The sequence below is a fragment of the Danio rerio genome, chromosome 22 (assembly GCF_049306965.1).
Source record: "Danio rerio strain Tuebingen ecotype United States chromosome 22, GRCz12tu, whole genome shotgun sequence".
NCBI classification, from domain to species: Eukaryota; Metazoa; Chordata; class Actinopteri; order Cypriniformes; family Danionidae; genus Danio; species Danio rerio.
Genome location: NC_133197.1, coordinates 12,501,977 through 12,527,521, shown reverse-complemented (window position 1 = coordinate 12,527,521; position 25,545 = coordinate 12,501,977). Strand labels below are relative to the sequence as shown.

Genomic DNA, 25,545 nt, shown 5'->3' with positions numbered 1-25,545 from the left:
ATGATGTGTTATACATGTTAAAACATGTTAGCAGTTCATGCTAAAACATACCAGCAATTAAAACTGTTTATCAGTGTGTAAAATAATGGCTGAAAACATGTTAGAAACTTGTTAGAGGTAAAACAGAAACATTATCTATGTGCTAATTCACATATAATTACTTGTTAAAACATTAACAGTTCCTAAATCATGTAACAAACATGCTAACAATGCGTTATAAATGTTAAAACTTGTTAGCTGTAGTTATTGCTAAAACGTTTCAACAACATGTAAAAAAATGGTGTCAAACCATGTTAAATAATGTTACAAAACAAGCAGGCAAAGGGATAAAACATGTTAGAAACATACTAGGAATCGGTTATATCACCTTAATGATGTGCTCATTCACAAAGAAACATGCTAGCAATGTGTTAAAACATGCAAGCAGTGTTACATCATGCTGCAATCTTGTTAAAACATCTGCTATGTTAGAAACATCTTAGTCACATGCTAGCAAAGTGTTAAATTATGCTCACAGTGTGAATGTTTAAATGTAAATGTTTAAACATGCTATGCTACAATATACCAGCAACATGTTAAAATGTATTAATCGGTGTGTTTAGTTAGAAAATGATAAAACTTGCAAAGGGAAATAATGCTAGCAACATGATACATCACATTATCGATGTGCTAATTCACATTAGGACACAAAAAACATGCAAGCAGTGTTAAATCATGTGCTTAAATGTTTGCAGTGTGTTCATTCATTCAGAAATATCATAGTAACATGTTAGCAAAGTGTTACATATAGTTAACAATATGCTAAAATGTGTTAGCAATGAGTTATACGTTACATTAGCAGTAATTAAATTATAACGTAACAGCAACATGTTAATTTGTGTGTTAAATAATGTTAAATAAACATGCTACCAAAGAGTAGCTACCAAAACATGTTTCAAACATGCTTGCAACATATTATTCCACATTATTAATGTGGTAATTTACATAAAGGCAGGCTAGCAATGTGTTAAAACGTACAGGGCTGTTAATGATGCTACAAAGTTTTTGAATTTGTTAACTAGTGTGCAAGAAAATGCTAAAATATGCTTGCAAAGAATGAAATTATTTTTGAAGCATGGTAGCACCATGTTAAATTACATTATCGATGTACTAATCCTCATAGAAACATGCTAACAATGGGTTAAAACACGCTTCAAACATGTGTCAAAGCATACGCGGTGTGTTTAATTTGTGTTAGAAGAATCTTCGAAATATGTAAGCTGTTAATGTAAGTACAAAAAGCAGTTTCTTAGATCATGAAAGAAATAAAAAATAATGCTAACGAATGTGTTGCACTTGTTAAAACAAACTAGCAGTCCATGCTAAAATTAAATTGTGTCAAATCATGCTAGGAAAGAGTTATAGGATGTTAGAAACATGCTACCAACATGTTATATCAACTCATCAATGTGTTAATTCATATAGAAACATGCTAGCAATGTTAAATCATGCTAGCAACATGCTAAAATGTGTCAATATGGTTAAATCATGTTAGATTCATGCTAGCAACATGCTTTATCACATCGTCAATGTTTTACTTTACAAGGAAACATGCTAGAAATGTGTCAGTAATGTTAAATCATGTTAGAATCATGCTAGCAACATGTTTTATCACATTGTCAATGTGCTAGTTCACATGGAAACATGATAGAAATGTTACATAATGCTAGCAGCATGCTAAAATGTGCCAGTAATGTGTTAAATCATATTAGAATCATGCTAGCACCATGTTTTATAACATAATCAATGTGCTAATTCACATAGAAACATGCTAGAAATGTTAAATCATGTTAGCAGCATGCTAAAATGGGTCAGTAATCTGTTAAATCATATTAGAAACATGCTAGCAACATGTTTTATCACATCATCAATGTGCTAATTCACATGGGAACATGCTAGAAATGTTAAAACATGTTAGCAAGATGCTAAAATGTATCAGTAATGTGTTACACATGTTACAATATAAGTTGTAATTCATGTGAGCATGTTAAAAATATGCTATCAGTGTGTTAAAAGAATTACAAAAGTTAACCCCAGGTGCTGTGCATTTAAACGTCATATGTTTTCCTCAAACAGGTGGGGAAACACTCCGATGGATGAAGCCATTCATTTTGGCCATCACGATGTGGTAACAATCCTGCAGGACTATCACAACACCTACAGCCCGAAGGAGAGCAGCGCCGACAGCGAAAAAGAGACGGCAGAGAAAAACCTTGACGGGATGCTGTAGAGACAGTTTGTTGTGTGTGTCTGAGGTATGCATTTATACAAAGAAAACGTACAAAACGCTAAAAAAAGGACGTGTTTGGCCACTTTTACCCTGTTTTGTGGTGTTTGTGTGTGCGCGTGATGTTTAACTTAGTTTTATCGTACACTTGGAGGAATGTAGCCTCATACAAGTCTTATTTAGCTGTATCTTCATGTCAACATACAATATAAATTCCATACACTATATATAAAACGTGTATATATAAATAGTTCACTTACAGTCATACAAGCAAAATGATGTCAAACTGATATTTAAGAAAAGGCAGCTTGGTGAGAGCGGGAAGCGTTGGGCGGGAAGTGTTTGGATTTATTTTTATATTTACATTTGTTTTCTTTATTCTGTATTTTAGTCGATAGTCGTGAGGAATGGTAGTAATTTATGCCTTTTTTATTTTCGATTGTATAGCATCTTGTGAATATGCTACTAATGACGACGCTGTTCTTTGATTGTCAAAAATATTTGCACTTTTATTTTATTATATTTATTCAACTTTACTTTCTTTAAATGAAATTGCAGTAATGCTTGTTTTTTTATTTACATGCTAGTTTAATCAGTTTTCAATTTGTTAACATAAGTTTGGTGTAACTAATATTTAAATTTAACAGCATTTGTTAAACTAGGTTAATATTCATTTATATATAGTTTTAATTCCTGATTGTTTAATTTAATGTATGGTAATAATGTCTAACTTTACAGAAATGTAGTAATTGAGTATAGCCGAGGTTAATAAATGCTGTTAAAATATTATTTATTGCAACCAAAAGAACCATTTTCGCACTTGCGTGTTTTATTGCACTCCAAGAATTTACCTTGATCTGCTTTACAGTATGCTGTTAAAATCTTTAATATTAGATAAGTAGATTGGTGTAAAATACTGGATTCGTTGACGGTTTACTTAGCCGATGTTAACAAAATTAAACCTAATGTTACCAAATTCACTTTAAAGAACTAGAAAGTCCATTTTCATACAGTCTTGTTTACTGTAGTACAGGAATGTCCTGTACTTGTTACATATTTAAAGTGAATAATTACAGTTTAGACATACTGTAAAGTGTTGCGGAAATTGCTTAAAAGCGTTAAAAGTACCATATTTTAACATTCCCTTTCATTGTGATTACATTTAATTTCTGTATTTGATTTCTATTGAAAGTTATTGTAATGTGCTAATGAAATATATTCGTACATTCCGACTCATTGTACTACAAGAGTTTCCTATATGTGACAGCTTAAGGATCTACATCACAATGTTGTAATTTAATAATATAGTTAAGTCGACGGGTATTAAAAGAATTCAGACTGTTTATTGTATTTAATAGCTTTCGCACTTTCAGTTTGCTTGCATAACTTAATTGTTTAGGACAATTCGTTGTAACTGGCTCTGCTTACATGACAATGATAAAAGTTCTTCCTTAAGTATTTTAAAAGTTTCACATTTAGACGACAAGTTTTTAAAATGATATATGTTTACAAATGTTAGCAAAAACAGCAAGGAAACACTGTATTTATTATTTAATAACTTTCTGACTTTCAATTTGTTTACATAAGTCTTAAGGAAAAATTTTTGTACCTGGCCATGGTTCGACGACAAAAATCTAGTTGAAAATGGAACAATTTTACTCTTGCGTTTCGAAAAGAAATTTCAAATATTTTTAAATGCGACTGTTTTCAAAATGTCCCACATTTACACATATCCACAAAAATGGCTAAAATACATGTATTATGTATGCCAGTCCAGTATTTACCACTGTCACCTTGTTAGTAAACCGTACCTGTAGAAATGTGCAGTTGGCGGCTTGTGTCTATAGCTACGTCCGAAATTGCAAATACTACTACTCGAGTAGGTACTACATTTAAACTTAAACTTACTTCACAATCATTGGAAAAGTTTGTTCTAAATAGTATGAATGTAATTTGAAACTTCTACATCCGCTATATCATTATCACAAGACTTACCCACGTCAGTTGTGCCACTCTCCTTCTTAAATTCTCTTGCGCAGCCTTATGGGATAGTAAATCCATTGAGAATCTCACCAGAAGTAGTGGGTCATCCAGGTACTTCTCACCTACTGTTTTTCAAATGCTACGAATACTCTGCATACATTTACCATACTATATAGTAGGAAATTATACGATTTCGGACACACCTGTGTCTCCGTTTTTGGTTGTAATGTGGAATAAATCCAAATTTAGCAAATTAAACATTTGGAAACACTTGAGCAGCAAAACTACTACGTACTCCGCCATCGTGTGTTTATTTGCTCTTGAATTTAATCTATGTTCCCCCAAACACATAGCATGCACATGCATGATGTCATCGCTTTTAAATTTCACTTTAGTTTTCAGGTGTTTACACAGACACAACTACAACGGCATTTTCAAATCCATCCACTTTGAAACGGTTTGCATCTTTAGTCCCAAAAGCACTATTGCCATGTAAACGAACAGGTAAAACGTATAATATGTTTCCCATTTTTGGCTAAAAAAGGTTGTTGTGTAAATAGCCCCTTGTTGTACTACAAAAATTCACTTTATTTGATTCCTATTTTGAGATATTGTAATGTTTTTCGAAAGTCCTAGAAAGACACGTTTCATACCTACCTTTTTATTTACTATATTTGTAATTTAATACTTTAAATAGATGACTTAATTCCTGTATTTGATACCCGTCTACTTAACTAATTAAATATATTGAAATGTTGTCGAAATGGGTGTCATTGTAGCGCAGTGGATAGCACGATTGCCTCACAGCAAGGTTCAAGTCCCGGCTGGGTCAGTTGGCGTTTCTGTGTGGCATTGGCATGTTCTTTCGTGTTCACTTGGGTTTCCTCCAGGTGCTCTGGTTTCCTCCACAAGTCCAAAGACATGCGCTAAAGGTGTTTGGTTAAGCTAAATTGCCCGTAGTGAATGAGTGTGTATGGTTGTTTCCCAGTGATGGGTTGCAGCTGGAAGGGCATTCGCTGCATAAAACATATGCTGGATAAGTTGGCGGTTCATTCCGCAGTTGCAAACCCAGATTAATAAAGAGACTAAGCCGAAAAGAAAATGAATATTGTCGAAATTACTTTAAAGCACAAGAACAACCATTTCCCTTCTTCCCTTCACTGTAGACTTCCCTGTATTTAATATGTTGACGATCTACAGTATAATACGTTTTAATTTCTTAAGATTCATATTTTGGTATTAAATACCGGTATTTCTAATGTTTTTATTTTGGTAACACTTCGACAACATGAATTTAGTGTTACCAAAATTACAATTCCATTTTTGGTTTTTATAATTTGTCATTGTACTACAAGTGTTCCTCCAAAATATTGATATTACTGAAATTAAAGCACTGGAAGGGCCATTTCTGCACCTGGCTGTTTAATGTAATACTCACATTTTCTTTAATTGACACCTTAACCCTTTACAGGGCACTCATTGAAATGCTCAGTGAAAAAACTTCCTGGAGTGCCACTGGGGGTTATCACAGGACCATTAAAGTTTTAGAATTTGAGACACTGTAACCAGTGTCAATGAAGTAGCCATATATTCTTTGCCTGATAAAGGGTTAATGATCTAACACCAACTGTGCGTTCACACCAAAATCGGCGAGAGCGTCAAAGTAGCAGGAAGTCATTCATTTTTTTAATGGAAGACCGCAGCGATAAGCAACAAGGAGCTGAGCAGCTTGTCTTTGCCAGTGTGGGCGTCGAGGATAGTTCAAATCAAGTCAACTTTATGGTAGTGATTTGGCAGCAAGCAATCGGAATATAGAAGTCCACCGCTTGAAAGGATTCCAGTGAACACAGTCCTGTGAACTTAGGTTCCAATCACAGTTGTTCCCATGGGTTTGATTCTTGCGCTCGCCGGATTTCCAATTATTTACGAACAGGGACGTACATTTAAAAAAAAGTTACTGGCGAGTTACTGATTATACATTAATGTTATATTAGTTTAATATATATATTGCATATATGCATAATCATATATATAAATCAGGGGGCTAATATATATATATATATATATATATATATATATATATATATATATATGTATATATATATATATATATATATATATATATATATTTGTCTTAAAAAAGTGTGAATCTCACGCTAACTGTACTGACAGTACAAAAGAGTATTGCTGCTTCAGAATATTTCAGGCATATGGACACATATTGGCTAAGTGGAGCAAAGCTACACCACACGCAACAACTTCCATGGTTAAATGAATTTGATAAAAGGCGCACAACATTTTTAGGCTTGAAAGCATGTTTTTTGCAGGAATGTAACTAATTTGCTACAAAGGCTCCTATAAATATGAGATCAATGTCGACTTCAATAGACTAGTGCGTCAACCTTGGTGCTCACGGCGACCCAAGTTCGATTCCCAGCTCGAGATCCTTTGCCTATCTCTGCTCCCCACATTTTCCTGTCTGTAAAATCTTAACTCTCCTAACCAATAAAGGTGAAGAATATTAAGATCAATATTGCAAATTTTGATGCTCTCGCCGGTGGAGCTGTGAAGGCAGACATCGTTGTCGCCAGGGTGGCCAGAGCGAACTTTGACTTTGAGCGAACGTTTCGCTTTTTTCGCCACCTTCGATGTGAACACACAGTCATAAGCAAATGTTGTGTATATTGTTATATATTTTCTTGTTATTGTGTGCAAAAAGAACCAGGCAACGATTTCAGATTTTCAGTTTTATTCTCAGCACATGAAGAAATGACAAGATTAAAACAAACAAACAATCAGAAATTCAGTGGCATCAACACAGAATGCATTGGTGTAAATGCAGCCTAAGCGTGTTCATGTCATGTAATAAGAATTTAAAAAACAGTTGATTTTATGTCTATAAGCACACATTTTAAGCGAATAAGCTCACGGATTGTTTTATTGTACAGTACGACGGACAAAGAGGCACGTTTACTTGAAGAACACCTCCAAAGCTGAGTGTGTGTGCTTGTTTTCTAGTGGGACACTATTGTTGAAGTATTGTAAATGGCGTTTTGTAATGTGTGTGTGTGTGTGTGTTTGTTTGTGCTTAACTGTTAAAAATTCGTTTAAAAAAACGAGCAAATGATTCACAAACAAAACTACAGTAGGTCATTATTCGTATCTAAATTGGTTTTACTTGTCGCACTTTAGCAATTTTGTGTAAATTGTTTTTCGTTTTTACAAAGAAAGCTGTTACTTTATTTTTAGCGGCGTTTGTTATGTACGGCTGCGAATGTATCGCCATGTTGTGAAATTGAACTTTGATTTCATTATTTAGTCATGTTGTGCTGTAGATGTTTGTTAGTACCTTTGTTCGAATTATATTCCACATTCGAAATACTATGTTAAATCAATAAAGGCTTTCAACAGTGCTTTTCGTCTGGCGTTTTTAAACGTTTATATTAATTTGTTTACAATATTTACAAAATATTGGCTTTGAAGATGTGGTTTTTGGTTGGTGACAAATGTTTTTAAGGTGCAATTTTTGAAGGCTTCTCCTAACAAAATTTAAAAATGTAAAATTTAACAAAGAAAAATGTTTCTCTGTTACACGCAACACCACAATCCAGTGCACAAGAAGAGAAAATAAAACTACACAGAGTACAAAAAAATAGATAATACTAAATGAAGCACCGGCAAGTTCGGCAAATGTAAAATTGATGTCTTTCACATATACAGAAACGGTGTTTAGGAGAGTGAAACACCTAACAGCTTACATGTTAAATCAGAATTTTCCTGAAATTCCTTTTGTGTTCTGGGTGAAACTGATACTAACACAACCTGGATTTATTTTTATTTTTTTTGTCTCAAATCATAAAGAAGGAACTTCAGAAATTCTTTACTTAAAGAAAACGAAGCCTATTTTAAGGACTGCTTTTAAATGCAATAATGATTTGCAGTTTAACAGTGAAAATCACATTAATGGGATTGCATTTTTTTTCTGAAAATGTGTTTCCGTAAACTTATAACTTTTTAATTTCTCTTTTATAATACAGTAGAAATGATCAATATATTACATAAAAGACATACTATACATGAAAAAAATGCTTTTGAACACAGATCATTTCTTTCTTGTTGTGTTATTGCAGCTGGTGGGTTTAACTGAGATGTGGGTTTTTTGGCTTTAGTTGTTTTATTCTTAAGATGTTTACAATATTTGCAATATTTGGTTTGTAAGGATTTTCAAACTGTTGGTCTGTGTCAAAAATGTCAAAAGGTGCAAATAGAAATATATTTTTCGCATAAAATTAATTAAATAATAGCTTAACTGTTTAAAAGTACAGAATAGTCCTTAAAATAAGTTTCGTTTTCTTCATAGAAAATACAGAAGAACTTTTTTTTTTCTGAAATGTATCCAATATCGAGTTTCTTGTTTACTTTTTCTTTTCTTTTTACTTTTTTTTTTTACTTGGCATTGTAGAAAATTAAGTGCTACTTTAAATTAAGTGCTCTACGTTCATACAGAAAATCCCTGCCTAAAATGTTGCTTTTCTATTCTAGAATAAAAGCTGAGGTTATTGTAGGGTAAATTAGAGCTTTTTTTTTTTTTTTCGCTGTAGAATACTGGTGAATGAGATGATAGGTGAATACAGTGTTTTTTTTTTCTTAACGTTAGCATGAAAAGGAGAGGAATAACATTCTTGCAGAATTCTTCCTTTTTCATTTGCATTATTGCAAAAAAACAGCGGGAAAAAACCCGTTCGAGTCACTCGCGTTTTCTATGTCATTGTCATCAAGTCTGCTGGCTGTGAAAAGAAACAAAAATAATTAATGTTGATGAAATTTTATATATGCAGTTAAAGTAAGAATTATTAGCCCCCCTGAATTATTAGCCTCCTTGTTTATTTTCCTCATTTTCTGTTTAATGATTTTTATTAACACGTTTCTAAACATAATAGTCTTAACAAATCATCTCTAATAACGGATTTATTTTATATTTGCCATGATGACAGTAAATAATATTTGACTAGATATTTTTCAAGACACTTCTACACAGCTTAAAGTGACATTAAAAGGCTTAACTAGGTTAATTAGGTTAACTAGGCAGGTTAGGGTAATTAGGCAAGTTATTTTATAACGACGGTTTGTTCTGTAGACTATCAAAAAATATATAGCTTAAAGGGGCTAATAATTAATAATTAAGTTTTCAAAAATTAAAAACTGCTTTTATTCTAGGCCAAATAAAACAAATAAGACTCTTTCCAGAAGTTAAAATATTATCAGACATACTGTGAAAATTTCATTGTTAAACATCATTTGGGAAATATTAAAAAAAGAAAAAAAAGTTCAAAGGAGGGCTAATTATTCTGACTTCAACTGTATATATGTGAGTGTGTATATATATATATGTGTGTGTGTGTGTTTATATATATATATATATATATATATATATATATATATATATATATATATATATATATATATATATATATATATATATATATATATATATGTGTGTGTATATATATATATATATATGTGTGTGTATATATATATATATATATGTATATATATATATATATATATATGTATATGTGTGTCTGTGTATATATATGCATATTAACATGTGTGTATATAAAGATGATAGATAGAGATAATAGTCATAATATTCTGACTATTCAATAACAGTACCTACCTCCAATTGTACAGTATCGAATCGATTCTAAAAATAAAGAGAAATTGACAAAATAACTTAACACTGAACTGTTACATTTAAATCCTTTCTGTAAATATATATATACATATATGTCCTTACCATGCGCTCCAGCTCGCCGTAGACCTCAGGTGACATTGGCATGAGGTTCTCGTTATATTCTTGTGGTTTCCTATATTTAGGAATTATAACGTTTAAAAAAAGTTTTTTTCAATCCAGTTTGCATGACAGTAATGTAAACCCCCCCCCCCCACCTCCAGTAGGTGGCGATATCACTGTGTAAGGAAACACTGTGTATGTGCACATACAGTCCTGTAATCCACCAATGTTGTTTGGTTATCAAGCACTCATGAATACTATAAACTTATACAAAAATAGGCTTTTTCGGTTGGCTCACTGAGACTTGTTTTCAAAAATGTCCACTTTGAAACCAGTTTGCATTTTTATGCTAAATTATTTAAATGAACCACCAGTGCCTGTAAATGTTCTGTTTTGAAACAAAATTTGTTTGTCAAGCAAAATTACATTTTATGAAGCATTTGGGTCTTACAGGACTGAATTTGATTGATCAATATGAACATACTTCTGAAAAAGTTAAATCAAAGTTAAATGTATTTTGTTTAAAAAAAAAAGGTATTTAGGTTTCATAAATATGAGCTGTTTGAGAGTAATCATAGGTTTCATTTAGTACTGGCTAATACTGATAATAATACTGATAATTATAAAGAAACATTTCTCATTAAACACATTATTCAATGAGTATATTGTACATAAATTGAAGTATTGATTTACATTTCAGAGATGGAGATGAGAGTGGTGCTAATGTATCCCTCGTCTGCCTTCTTATCAACATCCATTGGTTCTTGCTCTGCAAAGCGATAAAAGAATGAGCAATTTATTATTTTCAGAATAAAAACAAACAAAAAAACAGACCCCTGGATCTAATAAAAATCTAAAAGGACGTCAGTTGAGGCTGTCAAAACTTCCCAACATTAAATCTAACAGATCATTTCCCCTAGGTCTGAAGGTCAACCTACATTTAAGTCTTCTATAGCTAGCCATCATTAGCCTAGCAGCTAACTTGGGACAAGCTTATTCATTATGTCAATGTGCTAACAACATGCTAATTCATGTTAATCATATGTTAAAAACCTCTTAACCATGTGGTAAACAAGCAAGAAACATGTTCATTCAAACTAGAAACATCTGAATCCTACCAATGATAATTAATGCTAGGAAGCATAATAATGTGATTAAAAAAACTGAAACATGCTAATCCTTACTATCAACATGTTAGCCATTCAATATAACCTGTTTTAACAAAATTCACATAACTGAACATTTATTACATGCTTATTTATGTTAACAAGATACTTCTAAATGCTAAAAATGTATGCCATTTGGTAACACATATGCTAATTTAAGCTAACAACATGCATGAACATGTTGGCCATGTGGTAAACCATGCCTAAACCAGGGCTTAATTTGTGCCGGATCATGCCTCATTTTACCTTTCCCCCTCCTCAAATCACACCCATACTCCCACCCCTCCCCCCTTCAATTTATTCTGCGCAACCAATACTAATTCGTAGGAAACTTGCTAATACAATAAACTAACCCCGTGGTAAAGCATGTTTGAAACATGCTAAACTATGCTTGCCACGTGGTAAAACATGTTGACTATTTCATAAAACACACTGATAAGATTATATTTTTATATCAACATGCTAAATAACATAACCTAATTAAACAATTTGAACGTGGTAAAACATGCTAATTCATGCTAACAAGATATATTCAACATGTTATAATTAAACTATTTGGAAGTGGGAAAACATGCTTATTAATGTTAACAAGATCTATATATTTAACATGCTAAGCATGTTAGCCATAAAAATATTATTAATTTGATCTAATAGCATAAATAAACATGTTGGCAATGTGGTAAAACATGCTAATTTGCAGGAAACCTGCTAATTAAACATATTTACCATGTGATAGAACATTCTTGCAACATGGTAATTCATGCTTGTAACATAAAACATTCTGACTGTTAAAACACATTGGAAACATGATAGCAGCATGCTTAAACACATCGGCCATTTTAGGAAACAATGAAATTTTTAACAAAACATGCTAGCAACATGCTAACTGACTTCTCTGAGTAAAACTTTTAAACTTCAAGCTTTTTCATCTTCAGTTTTCATCGCCAGTTTTGTCATGAGATTTGACTCGGCTAGTTTTCACACTTTAATTTATTACATTTATTCATGTATATGAATTTTTTTTGTGATTGTTTCTTACTGTCAGTGGGCTTGGAGTAGTATTTCTTGAAGGCATCGTCTTTGGGAATCTGAGGATACAGGAAGCGCAGAGGGTTTTCGGGAACGTTGTCGGCCGCCATTACGCGGTAGTTTCGAATGATGTCAGGAAGTGAAACAGCGGAGAGCTCCTTCTTTGTGTACGGCTCCACGGAGCGAATCTGTGGATCCTCTAAACAAACACATAAAAAATTTGCGGTAAAAAGAAAATCTGATACTAAAATGTTGTTTTGAAGTTCATTTATTTGATTGTGTTTTAAGTTATTGTACGCAGTGAGGTCTCACCGTTTGCATCGTGTTCAACCCAGCTGAACGTAATGGCTCCGTCACGGTTGCTTTCACTGAAGCGCAACAGAAACGTCCCTGGAGCTTTGTTGTTGAGCAGAGATTTAGTTCGATCTTTGGTCACAAATCCCATGATGCACCTGTATAAGGCAGACAGGGTTAAAGTAATAGTCCTGCTTGTCCTTATGGCTATTTAAAAAAAAAAAGATGATTTAATTATTACTATATATATATATATATATATATATATATATATATATATATATATATATATATATATATATATATATATATATAGAGGTTATACTATTTATTTTATATTAGGTTCCTACATCTTACCCATCATCCCACAGGCTTAGCAAATGTCTCTTTATTAGGTCGAGAACTGCTTCAATCCACAGCCAAAAGGTAAAGTTCTTTTCACTGCCAGACTGCATCAAACACCAGACTTAAATCAGATTATTTTTAAACCAGAAGGACTACTGCATTCAATATTGCTGACTAAACATAATGCATACAAACCTTACAGAATCGGTTCCAGGGAATCTGAGCTTCAGGATCCGATGCCGCTTTAGGACCTGCGGGACAAAATTCACATTTACACCTGGTGTGTCATCTGCTGTTTAAAACTAGCCTAGTGCATCGTCTGCTGTTAAAACACTAGCCTAGAACATAACCTAGTGTTAAAAAACTAGCCTGGAGCACAACCTAGTGTTAAAAACTAGCCTGCAGCACCATCTGCTGTTGAAAACTAGCCTAGAGCGCCGTCTGCTGTTAAAAATTGGCCTAGTGCATTATCTGCTGTTAAAAACTAGCCTAGCGTGTCGTCTGCTGTTGAAAACTAGCCTAGAGCGCCGTCTGCTGTTAAAAATTGGCCTAGTGCATTATCTGCTGTTAAAAACTAGCCTAGCGTGTCGTCTGCTGTTAAAAACTAGCCTAGAGCACAACCTGGTGTTAAAAACGAACCTACAGCACCATCTTCTGTTAAAAACTAGCCTAGAGCGCAGTCTGCTGTTAAAAACTAGCCTAGACCACAATGTGCTGCTAAAAAAAACTAGCCTAGCGCATCGTCTGCTGCTAGACACTAGCTTACAGCACCATCTGCACTTAAAAACATGCCTAGCGCATCGTCTGCTGTTAAAAACTAGCCTAGATCATCAAAAACTAGCCTTCAGTGCCAAGTTTTCAGCACAACTTTTTTTTTTATTATTGATCATTTGCACTAAATGGTTTTGTATTTTTTACAGAAGCATGCCATCGTTTTTTTTTTTTTTTTTTTTTTTTTTGTGAAATGCACAAATTGGGCTGGAAATGCAGCAAATTTTTTCATTCTTACCCAGCAGTTTATTTCCCAGCATGCTCAACTGTTCAGGATTAAGGCCTCGTTTGGTGATGGAGGAAAACTGCCAGCTCAGCACTTCCTGTAGCTGACCCCATGTGGCCGGTGGAGGAGTCACGAAAAAGGACAGGTTCTGGAGAGGACAAAAGGAGAAAACGGTGGAAAACCACGTGTTGAGGTAAGATCAGATGTACTGCTAAAAGCTTCTCGAGAGCACCACTGTTCAAGAGGAAGTACAACTGAAGAGATCTGTAGATTTATTTACGATTGTTTTAAATTAGAAATTATATATATATATATATTTTTTTTTTTTAATACTTTATTTATCAGGATTTTTATTTTTACATTTGCACAAAAAAAAAAAAAAAAAAGACAAACAATCAACAACAACGAAACAAAATATATAAACAAATATCCCCAACACTACTTTCCCTTTTGTGGCTTTAACAGAAGATATACATAGCTAACAGTCTGCAAACATAAAGTCCTCAAGATATACGATACACATAAAAAGTGAACAGTTCAGTGTGTAATAAAAGAATGTATACCTTTATTACAAGCACTGCCATTGTAAAAGGCATTACAAGGTTACAGTGACATGAAAGAGGAATAAGAAAATATGGAGAAAAAAAAAAAAAAAAGGGGGGGGGGGGGGGTTCTTTTGGGATTATGAGAGATTTTATATATCCTCCTGCTCCAAAAATTGTAAATGGTCAACGTATGTAAGAAAGGGAGACCAGGTTTTTAAAAAAGTATTTTTTGAACCTCTTAGAGTAAATTTGATTTTTTCAAGCTGAATAAAATACATAACGTCTTTAATCCATCTACTATGTGTTGGGGCCTCAGTTTTTTTCCAATACAGAAGTATGTATTTTTTCCAATAAACGCCTTGCCAGTAGCGTGGTAAAAGCAATTACTCTACATATTTCTTCTTTAAGCACAATATTTTCTGGACTGGTTCCAAAAATTGCCAACAGGGGTTCAGGTTCAATAGGAAAACCATACATATCACTAAATGATTGAAAAATATCTTTCCAAAACCTCCCTAGATTTGGGCAGAACCAAAACATGTGGGCAGTTGTGGCTGGTGAAATTGAGCATCTACTGCATGCTGGACTAACAGTAGGATAGATCTTAGACAATTTTAAATTTGTAAAATGTAACCTGTGAAGTATTTTAAATTGAATAAGGGCATGTCTGGTACAGTGTGATGATGAATGTACTTTATTTAAAATACCATCCCATTCTAAGTCTGTGAAGTCTCTGCTCAAGTCGAGCTGCCAGGAGGTTTTAATATGTTCTAGACTTTGAGGATCAATTGTACAAATTAAAGAGTATATATGAGAAATTAGTCCTTTACTTTCGGGTTTTAAGTCTAATAATGCATCAATTACTGACGCAGCAGGTAATTCAGGAAAAGATTTAAATTTTGACTTAACAAAGCTTCGTATTTGCAGAAATCTAAAAAAATTGTTTTTGGGCAGAGAAAAATTATGAGCAAGCTCTTCGAAGGAGCAAAAAATATTATTAATAAATAAATCTTTCAGGCATTTAATCCCCTTCTCCTCCCACACTCGGAATGCAGAGTCTGTACAAGATGGGGCAAATAAGCAGTTAGAGGCAATGGGACCTGCAATTGAGAGAGCCTGAAAGCCAAAATGCTTTCTTAACTGTGACCAAATTTTTAATGTATGTACAACTATTGGATTAAAAGAAGTCATATAATTCTTTTCTGAAATTGGAAGTGATGCACATAACAAAGATTTAAGAGAAGCTCTGGAACAAGCTCTTTCACCCTGTACCCACAGTGGAATTGACTCTGGGTCCCAAGAAGATACCCAGTACAACATTTTTTGAATGTTGCTTGCCCAGTAGTAAAACAAAAAATTTGGCAGTGCCATGCCTCCTTGGGATTTATTCCTCTGGAGGAATGATTTTCTAATACGAGGTGATTTACCTCCCCATATAAAATGGCTTATCAATTTATCTATGTTACAGAAAAACTGTTTTCTTATGAATATGGGTATATTTGAAAAAAGGTATAAAAACCGTGGGAGAACTGTCATTTTAATTAGATTAATACGTCCAGACAGTGAAAGAGGTAGAGTGGACCATTTCTTGAAATCTTGTTTACAACGTTTTAGTAATGGATAAAAGTTGGCTTTAAACAAGCCATTAAAGGAGCGAGTAACTGATATGCCTAAGTATTTAAACTTATCCTGAACCACTTTAAATGGTATTGTGTAAGAAGATCTATCTAGAGGGGCATCAATCTCAAAATACTCTGTCTTGTGCATATTTATTTTATAGCCTGAAATTTTTCCAAAATCTTTTAAGACTGATAGTATGTGAGGTATTGAATGAGTTGGATTTGAGACATATAAAAGAACGTCATCTGCATATAAGGAGATTTTATGTTCTTTGTCATTCCGAGTGATTCCTGTAAAAATAGTAGATTGACAAAGTAATATGGCCAAGGGCTCAATCGAAATGGCAAACAGCAAAGGTGAAAGGGGGCAACCCTGCCTTGTACCTCTATACAAAGGGAAATATTCTGAATAGATATTATTTGTGCAGACTGAGGCTATTGGGGCAGAATACAAGAGCCTGATCCAGGAAATCAAATTTTCAGGGAAGCCAAATTTTTTGAGAGTAAAGAAAAGATATTCCCACTCAACTCGATCAAACGCTTTTTCAGCATCAAGGGAAATGATGACTTCATTGATATCAGAGTGTGAATGCATGTACATTACATTAAACAAACGCCGCAAGTTATTAAACGAATTACGTCCACGAATGAAGCCTGTTTGATCACCATGTATTACTGCTGGACAAATTGGTTCAAGGCGCAATGCAAGAGCCTTGGCTAGTATCTTAAGGTCCACATTTAGCAGTGAAATTGGCCTATATGACTCACAGAGAATGGGGTCCTTATTTTCCTTTAACAAGAGTGAAATAGATGCCTGTGTGAGAGTCAGCGGGAGAGAGCCCCTCTTAAAAGATTCATTATATACTGCTACAAGAAGTGGGCTTAGTAAAGCTGAGAACTTCTTGTAGAACTCTATAGGAAAGCCATCCGGCCCAGGTGCTTTACCACTCTGCATAGCCACGATGGCTTCCGTGATCTCTTGCTGTCTGATACAATTTCCCAATTCAGAATCAATGTTAACAGGAGGGAGGTTTAACTTCTCAAAAAATGACTCAAAAACAGAAGAATTATTAGTACAGTCTGTTGAATATAAAGAGGAGTAATATTGAAAAAATCTATTGTTTATATCATGAGGAGTGTGTAGTACAGAACCAGAAATGGATTGGATTTGACTGATCATTTTGGAAACATCGCATTGGCGGGCTTGGTAGGCTAATAATTTACTGGCTTTATCACCAAATTCGTAATATTTGTGGCGGGTCTTCAATAGCCTTTTCTCTTCTTGAGTAGTTGTCAAAAGATTAAACTCTGTCTGAAGGCGCAGTCTTTCCTTGTATAATTTAGGACATTGTTTTACAGCATATTGTTCATCTAATTTGTTTATCTCATCTGAAATTTCTCTAAGTTTGGCAGTCTCTTTTCTCTTGGTGTAGGAGGAGAAGGAAATAATCTTTCCACGTATAACAGCTTTAAGAGCCTCCCACAATGTGGCTCTTGAGATTTCTGGTGTATCATTTGTCTCCAAAAAGAAGATTATTTCTTTTGATAAAAATGTAACAAATTTTTCATCTGACAATAATAGAGAGTTTAACCTCCAGTGCCTGACACCTGAATGATAATTAGGAAAGCTAAGTTTAAACGAGAAAGGAGCATGATCTGATATTACAATGTTATGATATTTGATTGATGAAATATGAGATATTAGGGCTTTATCGATCAAAAAGAAATCAATACGGCTGTAGGTATGATGTACTGGAGAAAAGAATGAGAATGCTTTAGAGGAGGGGAAATAAAATCTCCATGGATCAACTAGCCCATACTGTTTACAAAAATCTTGTATAAGTATAGCAGATTTAGCAGGTGGTATGATTCTGCTTGAGGATCTGTCTAACGACGTATCCAAAACACAATTATAGTCACCGCCTATAATCAAAGCATGATTGTCAACTGATGGAACTGTGCTAAAAACTTTGCTGAAGAAAGAACAATCATCAAAGTTTGGGGCGTAGATGTTGATCAGTATTACTTGTTTATCAAACAGATGGCCTGTCACAATGATATATCTACCATTAATGTCACTGATGACATTATCATTGACAAATGGAACATCTTTTCTAATAAGTATAGCAGTACCTCTGCTTTTAGCATTACAGGAGGAATGATAAACCTGCCCACCCCAAGATCTTTTAAGTTTCACCACATCTGTATTCAACATGTGTGTTTCTTGCAGAAAAGCTATTCCTGTCTTTAGGAAATGTAAATGTGACATAACCTTATTCCTCTTAATCACGTTATTAATGCCTTTCACATTCCAAGTCACAAAATTGATCTCACTTACTTGATGCTTGGACATTTTCTACAGGAAAACAACTAGTAAGCGAATCAAAATAGGGAAAGAGAGACTATACATGACTATAAGCATTGGCAACATATAACTTAAGCATTTGCTGATATGAAGGGATTCTAACTGAGAGCTAATTAACAAAAAAAGCCACACAAAAAACCCACCCACCTCCAAAATTAAACCCAACATAACTATAAGAAACCAAACGTCTACTGGTTTACAGTGTACCATCACTTACCAGTTATCATTTCTACTCTGTAATGTAAAAATAAATAAATAAATAAACAAATCAAATAAAAAAATAGTAATACAACTATTGAATTCTCGGCAAAAAAAAATAAAAAATTGAAATATTAACGTTACCAAGAGCACCGTTTTATCTTAACATGAACACTTTCAAACAACGATTATGAACTAGATTAACAGGTGAATCAGTTTTTAAATTGTCCGTTTAATCGCTTAAGTGATTATGTAATCAAGAATACGTTTAGAAGCAAGCAGAAGCAGTCTACTATGAGACATTTACAGCTGCTTGCTTATCGCGGGTGGCAAAACCTCCTGAACGAAATCAGTAGCTTGCTGAGGAGAATCAAAAAAATGTTTCTGACCATTATGGGTGACTCGTAAACGTGCAGGGAAGAGAAGACCGAATTCTATACCGGCCTCTCTCAGCCGTGCTTTGATCGGGTTGAACGCTGCTCTCTTCTTAGCCACCTCCGCGCTTACGTCTGGATAAAAGTGTATCCGAAAGCCGTTGTAGAGAAGCTGTCCCTTTTCCCGTGCGAGTCTAAGAATCAGTTCCCTCGTCTGGAAGTGGTGAATTCGAACAATAAAGGGTCTCGGGGGTTGGTTTGATTTTGGTACGGGAGCCAGGGAGCGATGCGCTCTATCCACCACCGGGGGCTTGGGAAAACTCTCTTTCCCGAATACTTTAAGTAGAAGTTCTTCAGTAAATGCGGTTGGATGCGCGCCCTCAGTGTGCTCAGGAATGCCAATTATTCTCACGTTGTTCCTTCTTGAGCGATTTTCTAAGTCGTCGAGTTTCATTTTCATTCGTTCGTTGTCTTTGGTCAGAGCTGCGCATGCAGTTTCCAAAGAAGTGACACGGCCATCCACGTTGGTTAATGATTCCTCGACATCTTTCAATTTTTCCCCCTGGGTTTGCAGCGATGCTTTCACAGCTGAAATGGAGGTTTTTAGCTCGGAAAGAATCTCCACTCTGAGCGCTGCGACCTCTGATCTGATGCCCCCGAGAAGCTCGCGGATGTCGTCTCCCTGTGTCGAAGCCGCCATACCCGACGCTTGCACGTTATCCTCCTCAGTTATTCCAGTGTTCTTTTTTGTATTACCTCTCGGCATATTAGGTTATAAGCGCTGTCACGATGTCTTGTTAAACGCGTCTTGTTAAATTTCTTGCGCTTAAAACGCGTAGAGAACTCAGATTAGTCAAAGTGATTGAAAGTAATATTCAGAGCAGAAACGTGCGACTTCTTACTCCGCCATCATACCGGAAGTCTCCAGAAATTATATTTTTAAATAAATTCTGCTATCTGCTCTGTCAGTTGTATTCATTAGTTTATTTCAATTAGCAGATTTATTATGAACTCATTTTAATTTATTCAAGATTTTTTACTTCAGGTTTAAGTTAATTAAGTTTAAGTTAATTAAACTCCATTAGTTTTAGCATTAACTTTATCTGTCAATATTTTTGTATTTATTTACATATTACATGTAATATTTAGTTAAAAAAAACTCTATATTGAATGCTTTTGACATTTTAGTTCAAATTTTTTTATATCAATTTTTAATTTCATTGTAGTTTTATGTGTTTTAATATCAATTTTGCAACATTTTGCTCATTTTAAATATTTAAGTTTATTATTTGCATATAATATTTATACTTTCAGTTTTTGTTTCATTTCATAACTTCAGTTAGGTTTTAAATGATGCATTTCAATTGTTGTTTATCTATTATCGTGAGGAAAGAGCATTTACCTTTGGTTCAGAGATCAGCATGTTGTACCACATGATGGACGCCCATCCACTGGGCAGCTGACTGACGTTGGAGATCACGACTATGGGCAGAGATGTTGTCTGAAGAAAGAAAGAGAAAATAACAAATCTAAAGTTTATGATTTGGTGGGAATTATTTTAAATTTGGTTCTTTTAAAGGATTTTCTAACCTCAAAGTTAATGACCAAGCCAGACCAGCAAAGCTCAGCCTCAAAGGTGATGGAGTGGAGCTCCTCTGTGACAATCAGCGGACCCTGAAAAGAAATAAGCCAAAAATAACATTTAGATATGCGGAAAATTGCATTGAAATGTTGCACTTTTTTACAATTGGAGCTTGTATTTTTCTGTGGTGTTGAGTTTAGCATCCTTGTTAGCATCTCCCATGTAGGAAATACATGTTTCAATCATATTTCATGTGAGGCAATTAGAACCACCAATGTAAACCATGGTTTAAATTGGTACCATGACCCGGGTAAGTGTATAGAAGGCTGGCTAGTAGGAGTATGAGCTGCGCTAATGACTGACTCTAGAGGACGAAGTAAAGTCCATGTAAATTTACCAGCCTAGGTAAATACCTACATGGGAGATGCTCGTAGCTCATGGATAATGCCGAGGATGACTCTGAGACACTGAAAACAATATTAAAATGAGCTGCTCGCTTAAAAAATCATTTGAATTTTTTTTCCCCATTTCCACTACAACAGCATTCTTAGACATCTTTAGAATTAATATAAGTTCCCAAACAACTCTCAAACAAGAGTTTTGTAAGCATGTCAATGCTTATTTTTACTGGAATTTGACACTTATGTAACGTCTCTGGTTCTACTAGCCGTTCTCAGAGTAGTATATGTACTGGCTTTTCCAGCTTTATTAGCCTGCTGATTAGACTCCAGGCTCCAACGTCCTGAAGTCTGGGGGTTAGTGCAAATTCTGACGTCAACATAAACTCTCACTTCAGGGATTCAAACTAGGACCGCACAATACTTGGAAATCATGCCATATTATTGTTGAGTATTGCGATAACGATATTGCTAACAATTTATCTAACTTGCAAAATGCTATTCTTTATGCAATTTATCATGTTATGATCATACTAAAATAAAAAAGTACTAGATATCTTCCTGAGCTAATAAAATAAACAAAACTATGTCTTTGTGCAAACATTTTAAAACACCATGAAATAGTGAAAACCTCAGCTGAGATAGTGATTCTTATTGACTGTTGTCATTTTCCTCTCTTGTCTCTTAGCATTAGTATTTACTTTCAGCTCTAGGTTCAAGTAACAGGCCCTACTGGAGAGGTGGGGATGTAGATATTAAAGGCCCCATCTGATTGGACAAATTTGGATAAACAACAGATGAGAATTTCATATACTAGTATTATCAAGATAATAATAATGTATCTATATTTTTAAAAGTCCTAACTCAAACCAGCATTTGCAGAAGGGGAGGCAGGTAAATTAACTTGGATCTTACTGAGTTCTAGGATCAGTCATTAGCACACCTTGTTGAGAGAGGTTTACTCCTACTAGCCAGCCTCCATTACACTTACCGCCTTAAACCCCTCTGCTCTCTCCACTCTAAATAGTATTCCAATCAGTGTTTCAGTGAGATGGACATGCTATATAGGTCCACAGTTTCTAGTATCAGGCACTTGTGAGCCTCTTGAGAATGGGAGATAGGCGTACCAGCACAGATCTCACCAGCACAGATCAGTTGACCTAAAGATTCTCTCTCACCCGGGTCACGGCACCAATTTAAACCATGGTTTACATTGGCGGTTCTACTTGCCCCACATCAGACATGATTCAAACATGCATTTCCTACATGGGAAATGCTAACAAGAATGATACAGCAAAGGGAGGGTCTGGGTGAGTCGAGTTTTCCAGCACAGATCTTACTAGTTGACCTCCATAACACTTATACACCTAAAAGCTCTCTCACACCTGGGTCACGGCACCAATTTAAACCTTGGTTTACATCAGTGGTTCTACTTGCCCCACTTTAGACATGATTCGAACATGCATTTTCTACATGGGAGATGCTAACATGGATGATACAGCAAAGGGAGGGTCTGAGTGAGTCAAATTTACTAGCAGATTTTACTAGTTGGCCTCCATTTCACTTATCCACCTAAATACACTCTCACACCCGGGTCATGGCACCAATTTAAACCTTGGTTTACATTGGTTGTACTACTTTTACCGCATCAAACAAGATTCAAACATGCATTTCCTACATGCCAGATGCTAACAAGGATGTTACAGCAAAAAGAGGGATTTTGTAAGTTAGGTTTACCAGCACATATTATACTAATTGGCCTTGTTACACTCACTCATCTAATGGCTCTTTCCCATTCGGGTCACTGCACCAATTTAAACTGAGGTTTACATTGATGGTTCAACTTGCCTCAGTCCAAACATGATTCGATTCAGCATTTCCACATGGGAGACAAGTATGCTAATGAGAATCCTTTCCAAAAGGGAGGGTCTGAGGAAGTGAGGTTTACACACACTAGCCAAGGGTTTATTTTAGGCCCTGTTGAATATTTCCAGCATTGTATTGTTGTGATGACATTCACTTTGCCACAATTCCCTGACCGTTGCTACAATTCCCAACCCTGTGTGCTACAGCTTTTCTGTGAATTTTGACTCAATGAACAAACTCTCACCTCACTGGTTCTGTTTCCAGTAACTTTCCTCTCTTTCAATTGCTGTGAAGTAAAACAGAACAACATTACTTTGATATTAGACTACTTTTCTATTCTTTTCTACTGTGGCTGGTTCATTAAGCAAAAGGTTTTGTTTTTCATATTACCAGATGACGAAATTCTGCTGCCATTCCATTGGACTCCTCCATGTTCATCACCTTCATGGATGTTCCCAAGATGTTGAACATACGAAACCTAAAATAGAAGCATTAGTGGGTAAGCAGAATTTAGCTAGATTAAAATAAAGTGCTTTAAAACAAGATTAAGACATCTAAATTCTGTCATTGTTTACTGCCACCCAAAATATTTGTATCAGCTCGAAAAATATATATATTTTCTTCATTTTTAAGTTCATATTTTTGTGTATTAAATGTCATTTAATTTAAATGCATAGTTCAGCTAACAAAAGTTACTCATTTACCCACACTCAAGTGCTTTTAAACATATATATATATATATATATATATATATATATATATATATATATATATATATATATATATATATATATATATATATATATATATATATATATATATATATATATATATATATATTTGTAAACACAAGATATTCTGAAAAATCCTGGGGAAAATTAGCCACTGACATCCATAACAGGAAGAAGTTATGAGAGAATTTTTTTTTTTTTTTAAGAAGGTGAATTATGCCCTTAATTATTTTTACAGTGATTAAAATGATGCAAAAAAATAGGACTACTTTTATAGTTTTTTTTTTTTTTTTGTCATGACATAATTTCTAACCACCCCTTTAATAGTATAAAAATAGCAAATGATGTAGTACATACCCTTTTCGTTTTTCAACGATATCCCTGAAAGGCATTAAGAGACATGTTAACACAAGACCATACATAATACATTTGCAGTATTTCATAATGTGGGCTAAATCTAAAATTGATTTACATGAGTGACTCATTACGCAAGTACACAAAACCTGTGTGCCTAAAAACCCTACATTAATGAATCTAAGTCAGGGTTTTGTTGAACACTCACTTATCAAATTGCACCTTCACCCGAACAGTGTGGTTAAATTCCGGAATTTTTACGAGCAGCCTGGAGGCAAGAAAATGCAATTCGTTATTCATCATCTGAAACAGGCCTCCACTTCCAGAGAAGTGTGAATAATCTGCCACGTGTTTACAGTTACCGTAATTTGAGGGTGAACAGAACTCCTGTCTTCAGCACTAAAGGTCTCTGCAGTTGGGTCGGCATGCATGGCTGTCTCTCCACTACCAAAGAGCTGAAAACACACAAATCATTCACTAGCAATGATTGCATTCACTTGTTTTCATGTGTATTTTGGAATATTGCATTAAAATTGCAAGATGAGAAAATATTTGAAAATTGGCATTAAAAAAAACATGCGCACAATTGAGTAAGGTTACATATATATAAAAATTGTCCATTTCCTGCTAACATTTAAGCTTATACTTAAACGCTGCTAACATTTTTTGTTTTTACAAATATCAAATTCTGTACCAATCGGTACTCAAATTGAAAAACATAAATTTCCTCTTAACATTTAAGTGCATACCTAAACACCACTGATATTTTTGATTGACTTTTTTTAAATTTTCATTTTTAAAAAGTACCGAATTTGGTACCTATCCGTACTGAAATATTAAAAACATAAATTTCCTGCTAACATTTTAAACACATACTTAAACACCGCTGACGTTTTTGATTGACGTTTAAAAAATTTTTTTTTTAAGTTTTGAATTTGGTACCAATCGATACTGAAATATTAGAAACATCTATTTTCTGCTAACATTTAAACGCATACTTAAACACCGCTGACGTTTTTAAATAACGTTAAAAAAAAATGTAGTTTTTAAAAGTATCATATTTGGTACCAATTGGTACTGAAATATTATAAACATAAATTTCCTGCTAAAATTTAAGCACGTACTTAAACGAGAGGGTGCTCGCTGCAGAGCCATTTGAGGAGAGCTGAGCTCCAGCGAGAGGGAGCATGAGCTGTCGCTCCTCCTCCTGTAAGCTGTTTTAATGTGTACACCAACCCCACCCCTAACCCTACCCCCAGTGACATCACTCGTAGAAGAAGTGCAAAAAAGGTGGAGCTCAAGCTTAAGCTCCCCCTCGCTGGAACTCAGCTCTCCTCAAATGGCTCTGCAGCGAGCACCACTTGACTTAAACAGCACTGACGTTTTAAAAAAATAGTTTTTAAAAATATGGAATTCGGTACCAATCAATACTGAAATATTATAAACATCCATTTATCGCTAACATTTTGAGCACATACTTAAACACCACTGACATATTTGATTGACGTTTTAATTTTTTTTTTTAAGTATCAAATTCGGTACTGAAATATTCAAAACAATTCCATTTCCCGCTAACATTTAAGCACGTACTTAAACATAACTAATGTTTTTGATGGACATTTGTAAAATTTCAGTATCA

General features: G+C 34.4%; 2 protein-coding genes across 5 annotated transcripts in view; one reads left to right on the top strand and one right to left on the bottom strand.

The window, feature by feature from the left end:
• The window catches only part of glsa (glutaminase a), a 32,633-nt gene extending 28,514 nt beyond the window's left edge, over positions 1-4,119 (top strand). For 2 of the 3 annotated variants that reach the window (XM_005161685.6, XM_021469341.3), the window contains one exon: positions 2,116-4,119. In XM_005161685.6, coding sequence (XP_005161742.1) covers positions 2,116-2,269 — 154 coding nt within the window. In that variant the 3' untranslated portion in view covers positions 2,270-4,119. The remainder of the gene's footprint in view (positions 1-2,115) is intronic. The other variant, NM_001045044.1, reaches the window with a different exon arrangement.
• A 2,862-nt stretch (positions 4,120-6,981) lies between these two features.
• Positions 6,982-25,545, bottom strand: part of stat1a (signal transducer and activator of transcription 1a) — a 28,768-nt gene continuing 10,204 nt past the window's right edge. The window contains exons 10-26 of one of the 2 annotated variants that reach the window (XR_012397321.1): positions 24,269-24,361; positions 24,115-24,174; positions 23,910-23,933; positions 23,212-23,299; positions 23,066-23,107; positions 20,566-20,649; positions 20,378-20,476; positions 13,887-14,022; positions 13,073-13,128; positions 12,890-12,981; positions 12,551-12,690; positions 12,249-12,437; positions 10,737-10,812; positions 10,047-10,116; positions 9,927-9,953; positions 8,617-9,036; positions 6,982-8,149 (exon numbers count right to left, since the gene is read on the bottom strand). Coding sequence is in view for 1 of the 2 variants with exons in the window: in NM_131480.1 (NP_571555.1) it covers positions 9,010-9,036; positions 9,927-9,953; positions 10,047-10,116; positions 10,737-10,812; positions 12,249-12,437; positions 12,551-12,690; positions 12,890-12,981; positions 13,073-13,128; positions 13,887-14,022; positions 20,378-20,476; positions 20,566-20,649; positions 23,066-23,107; positions 23,212-23,299; positions 23,910-23,933; positions 24,115-24,174; positions 24,269-24,361 (1,303 nt within the window). In the remaining variant the exon portion in view is untranslated. 2 annotated transcript variants of the gene reach the window in all.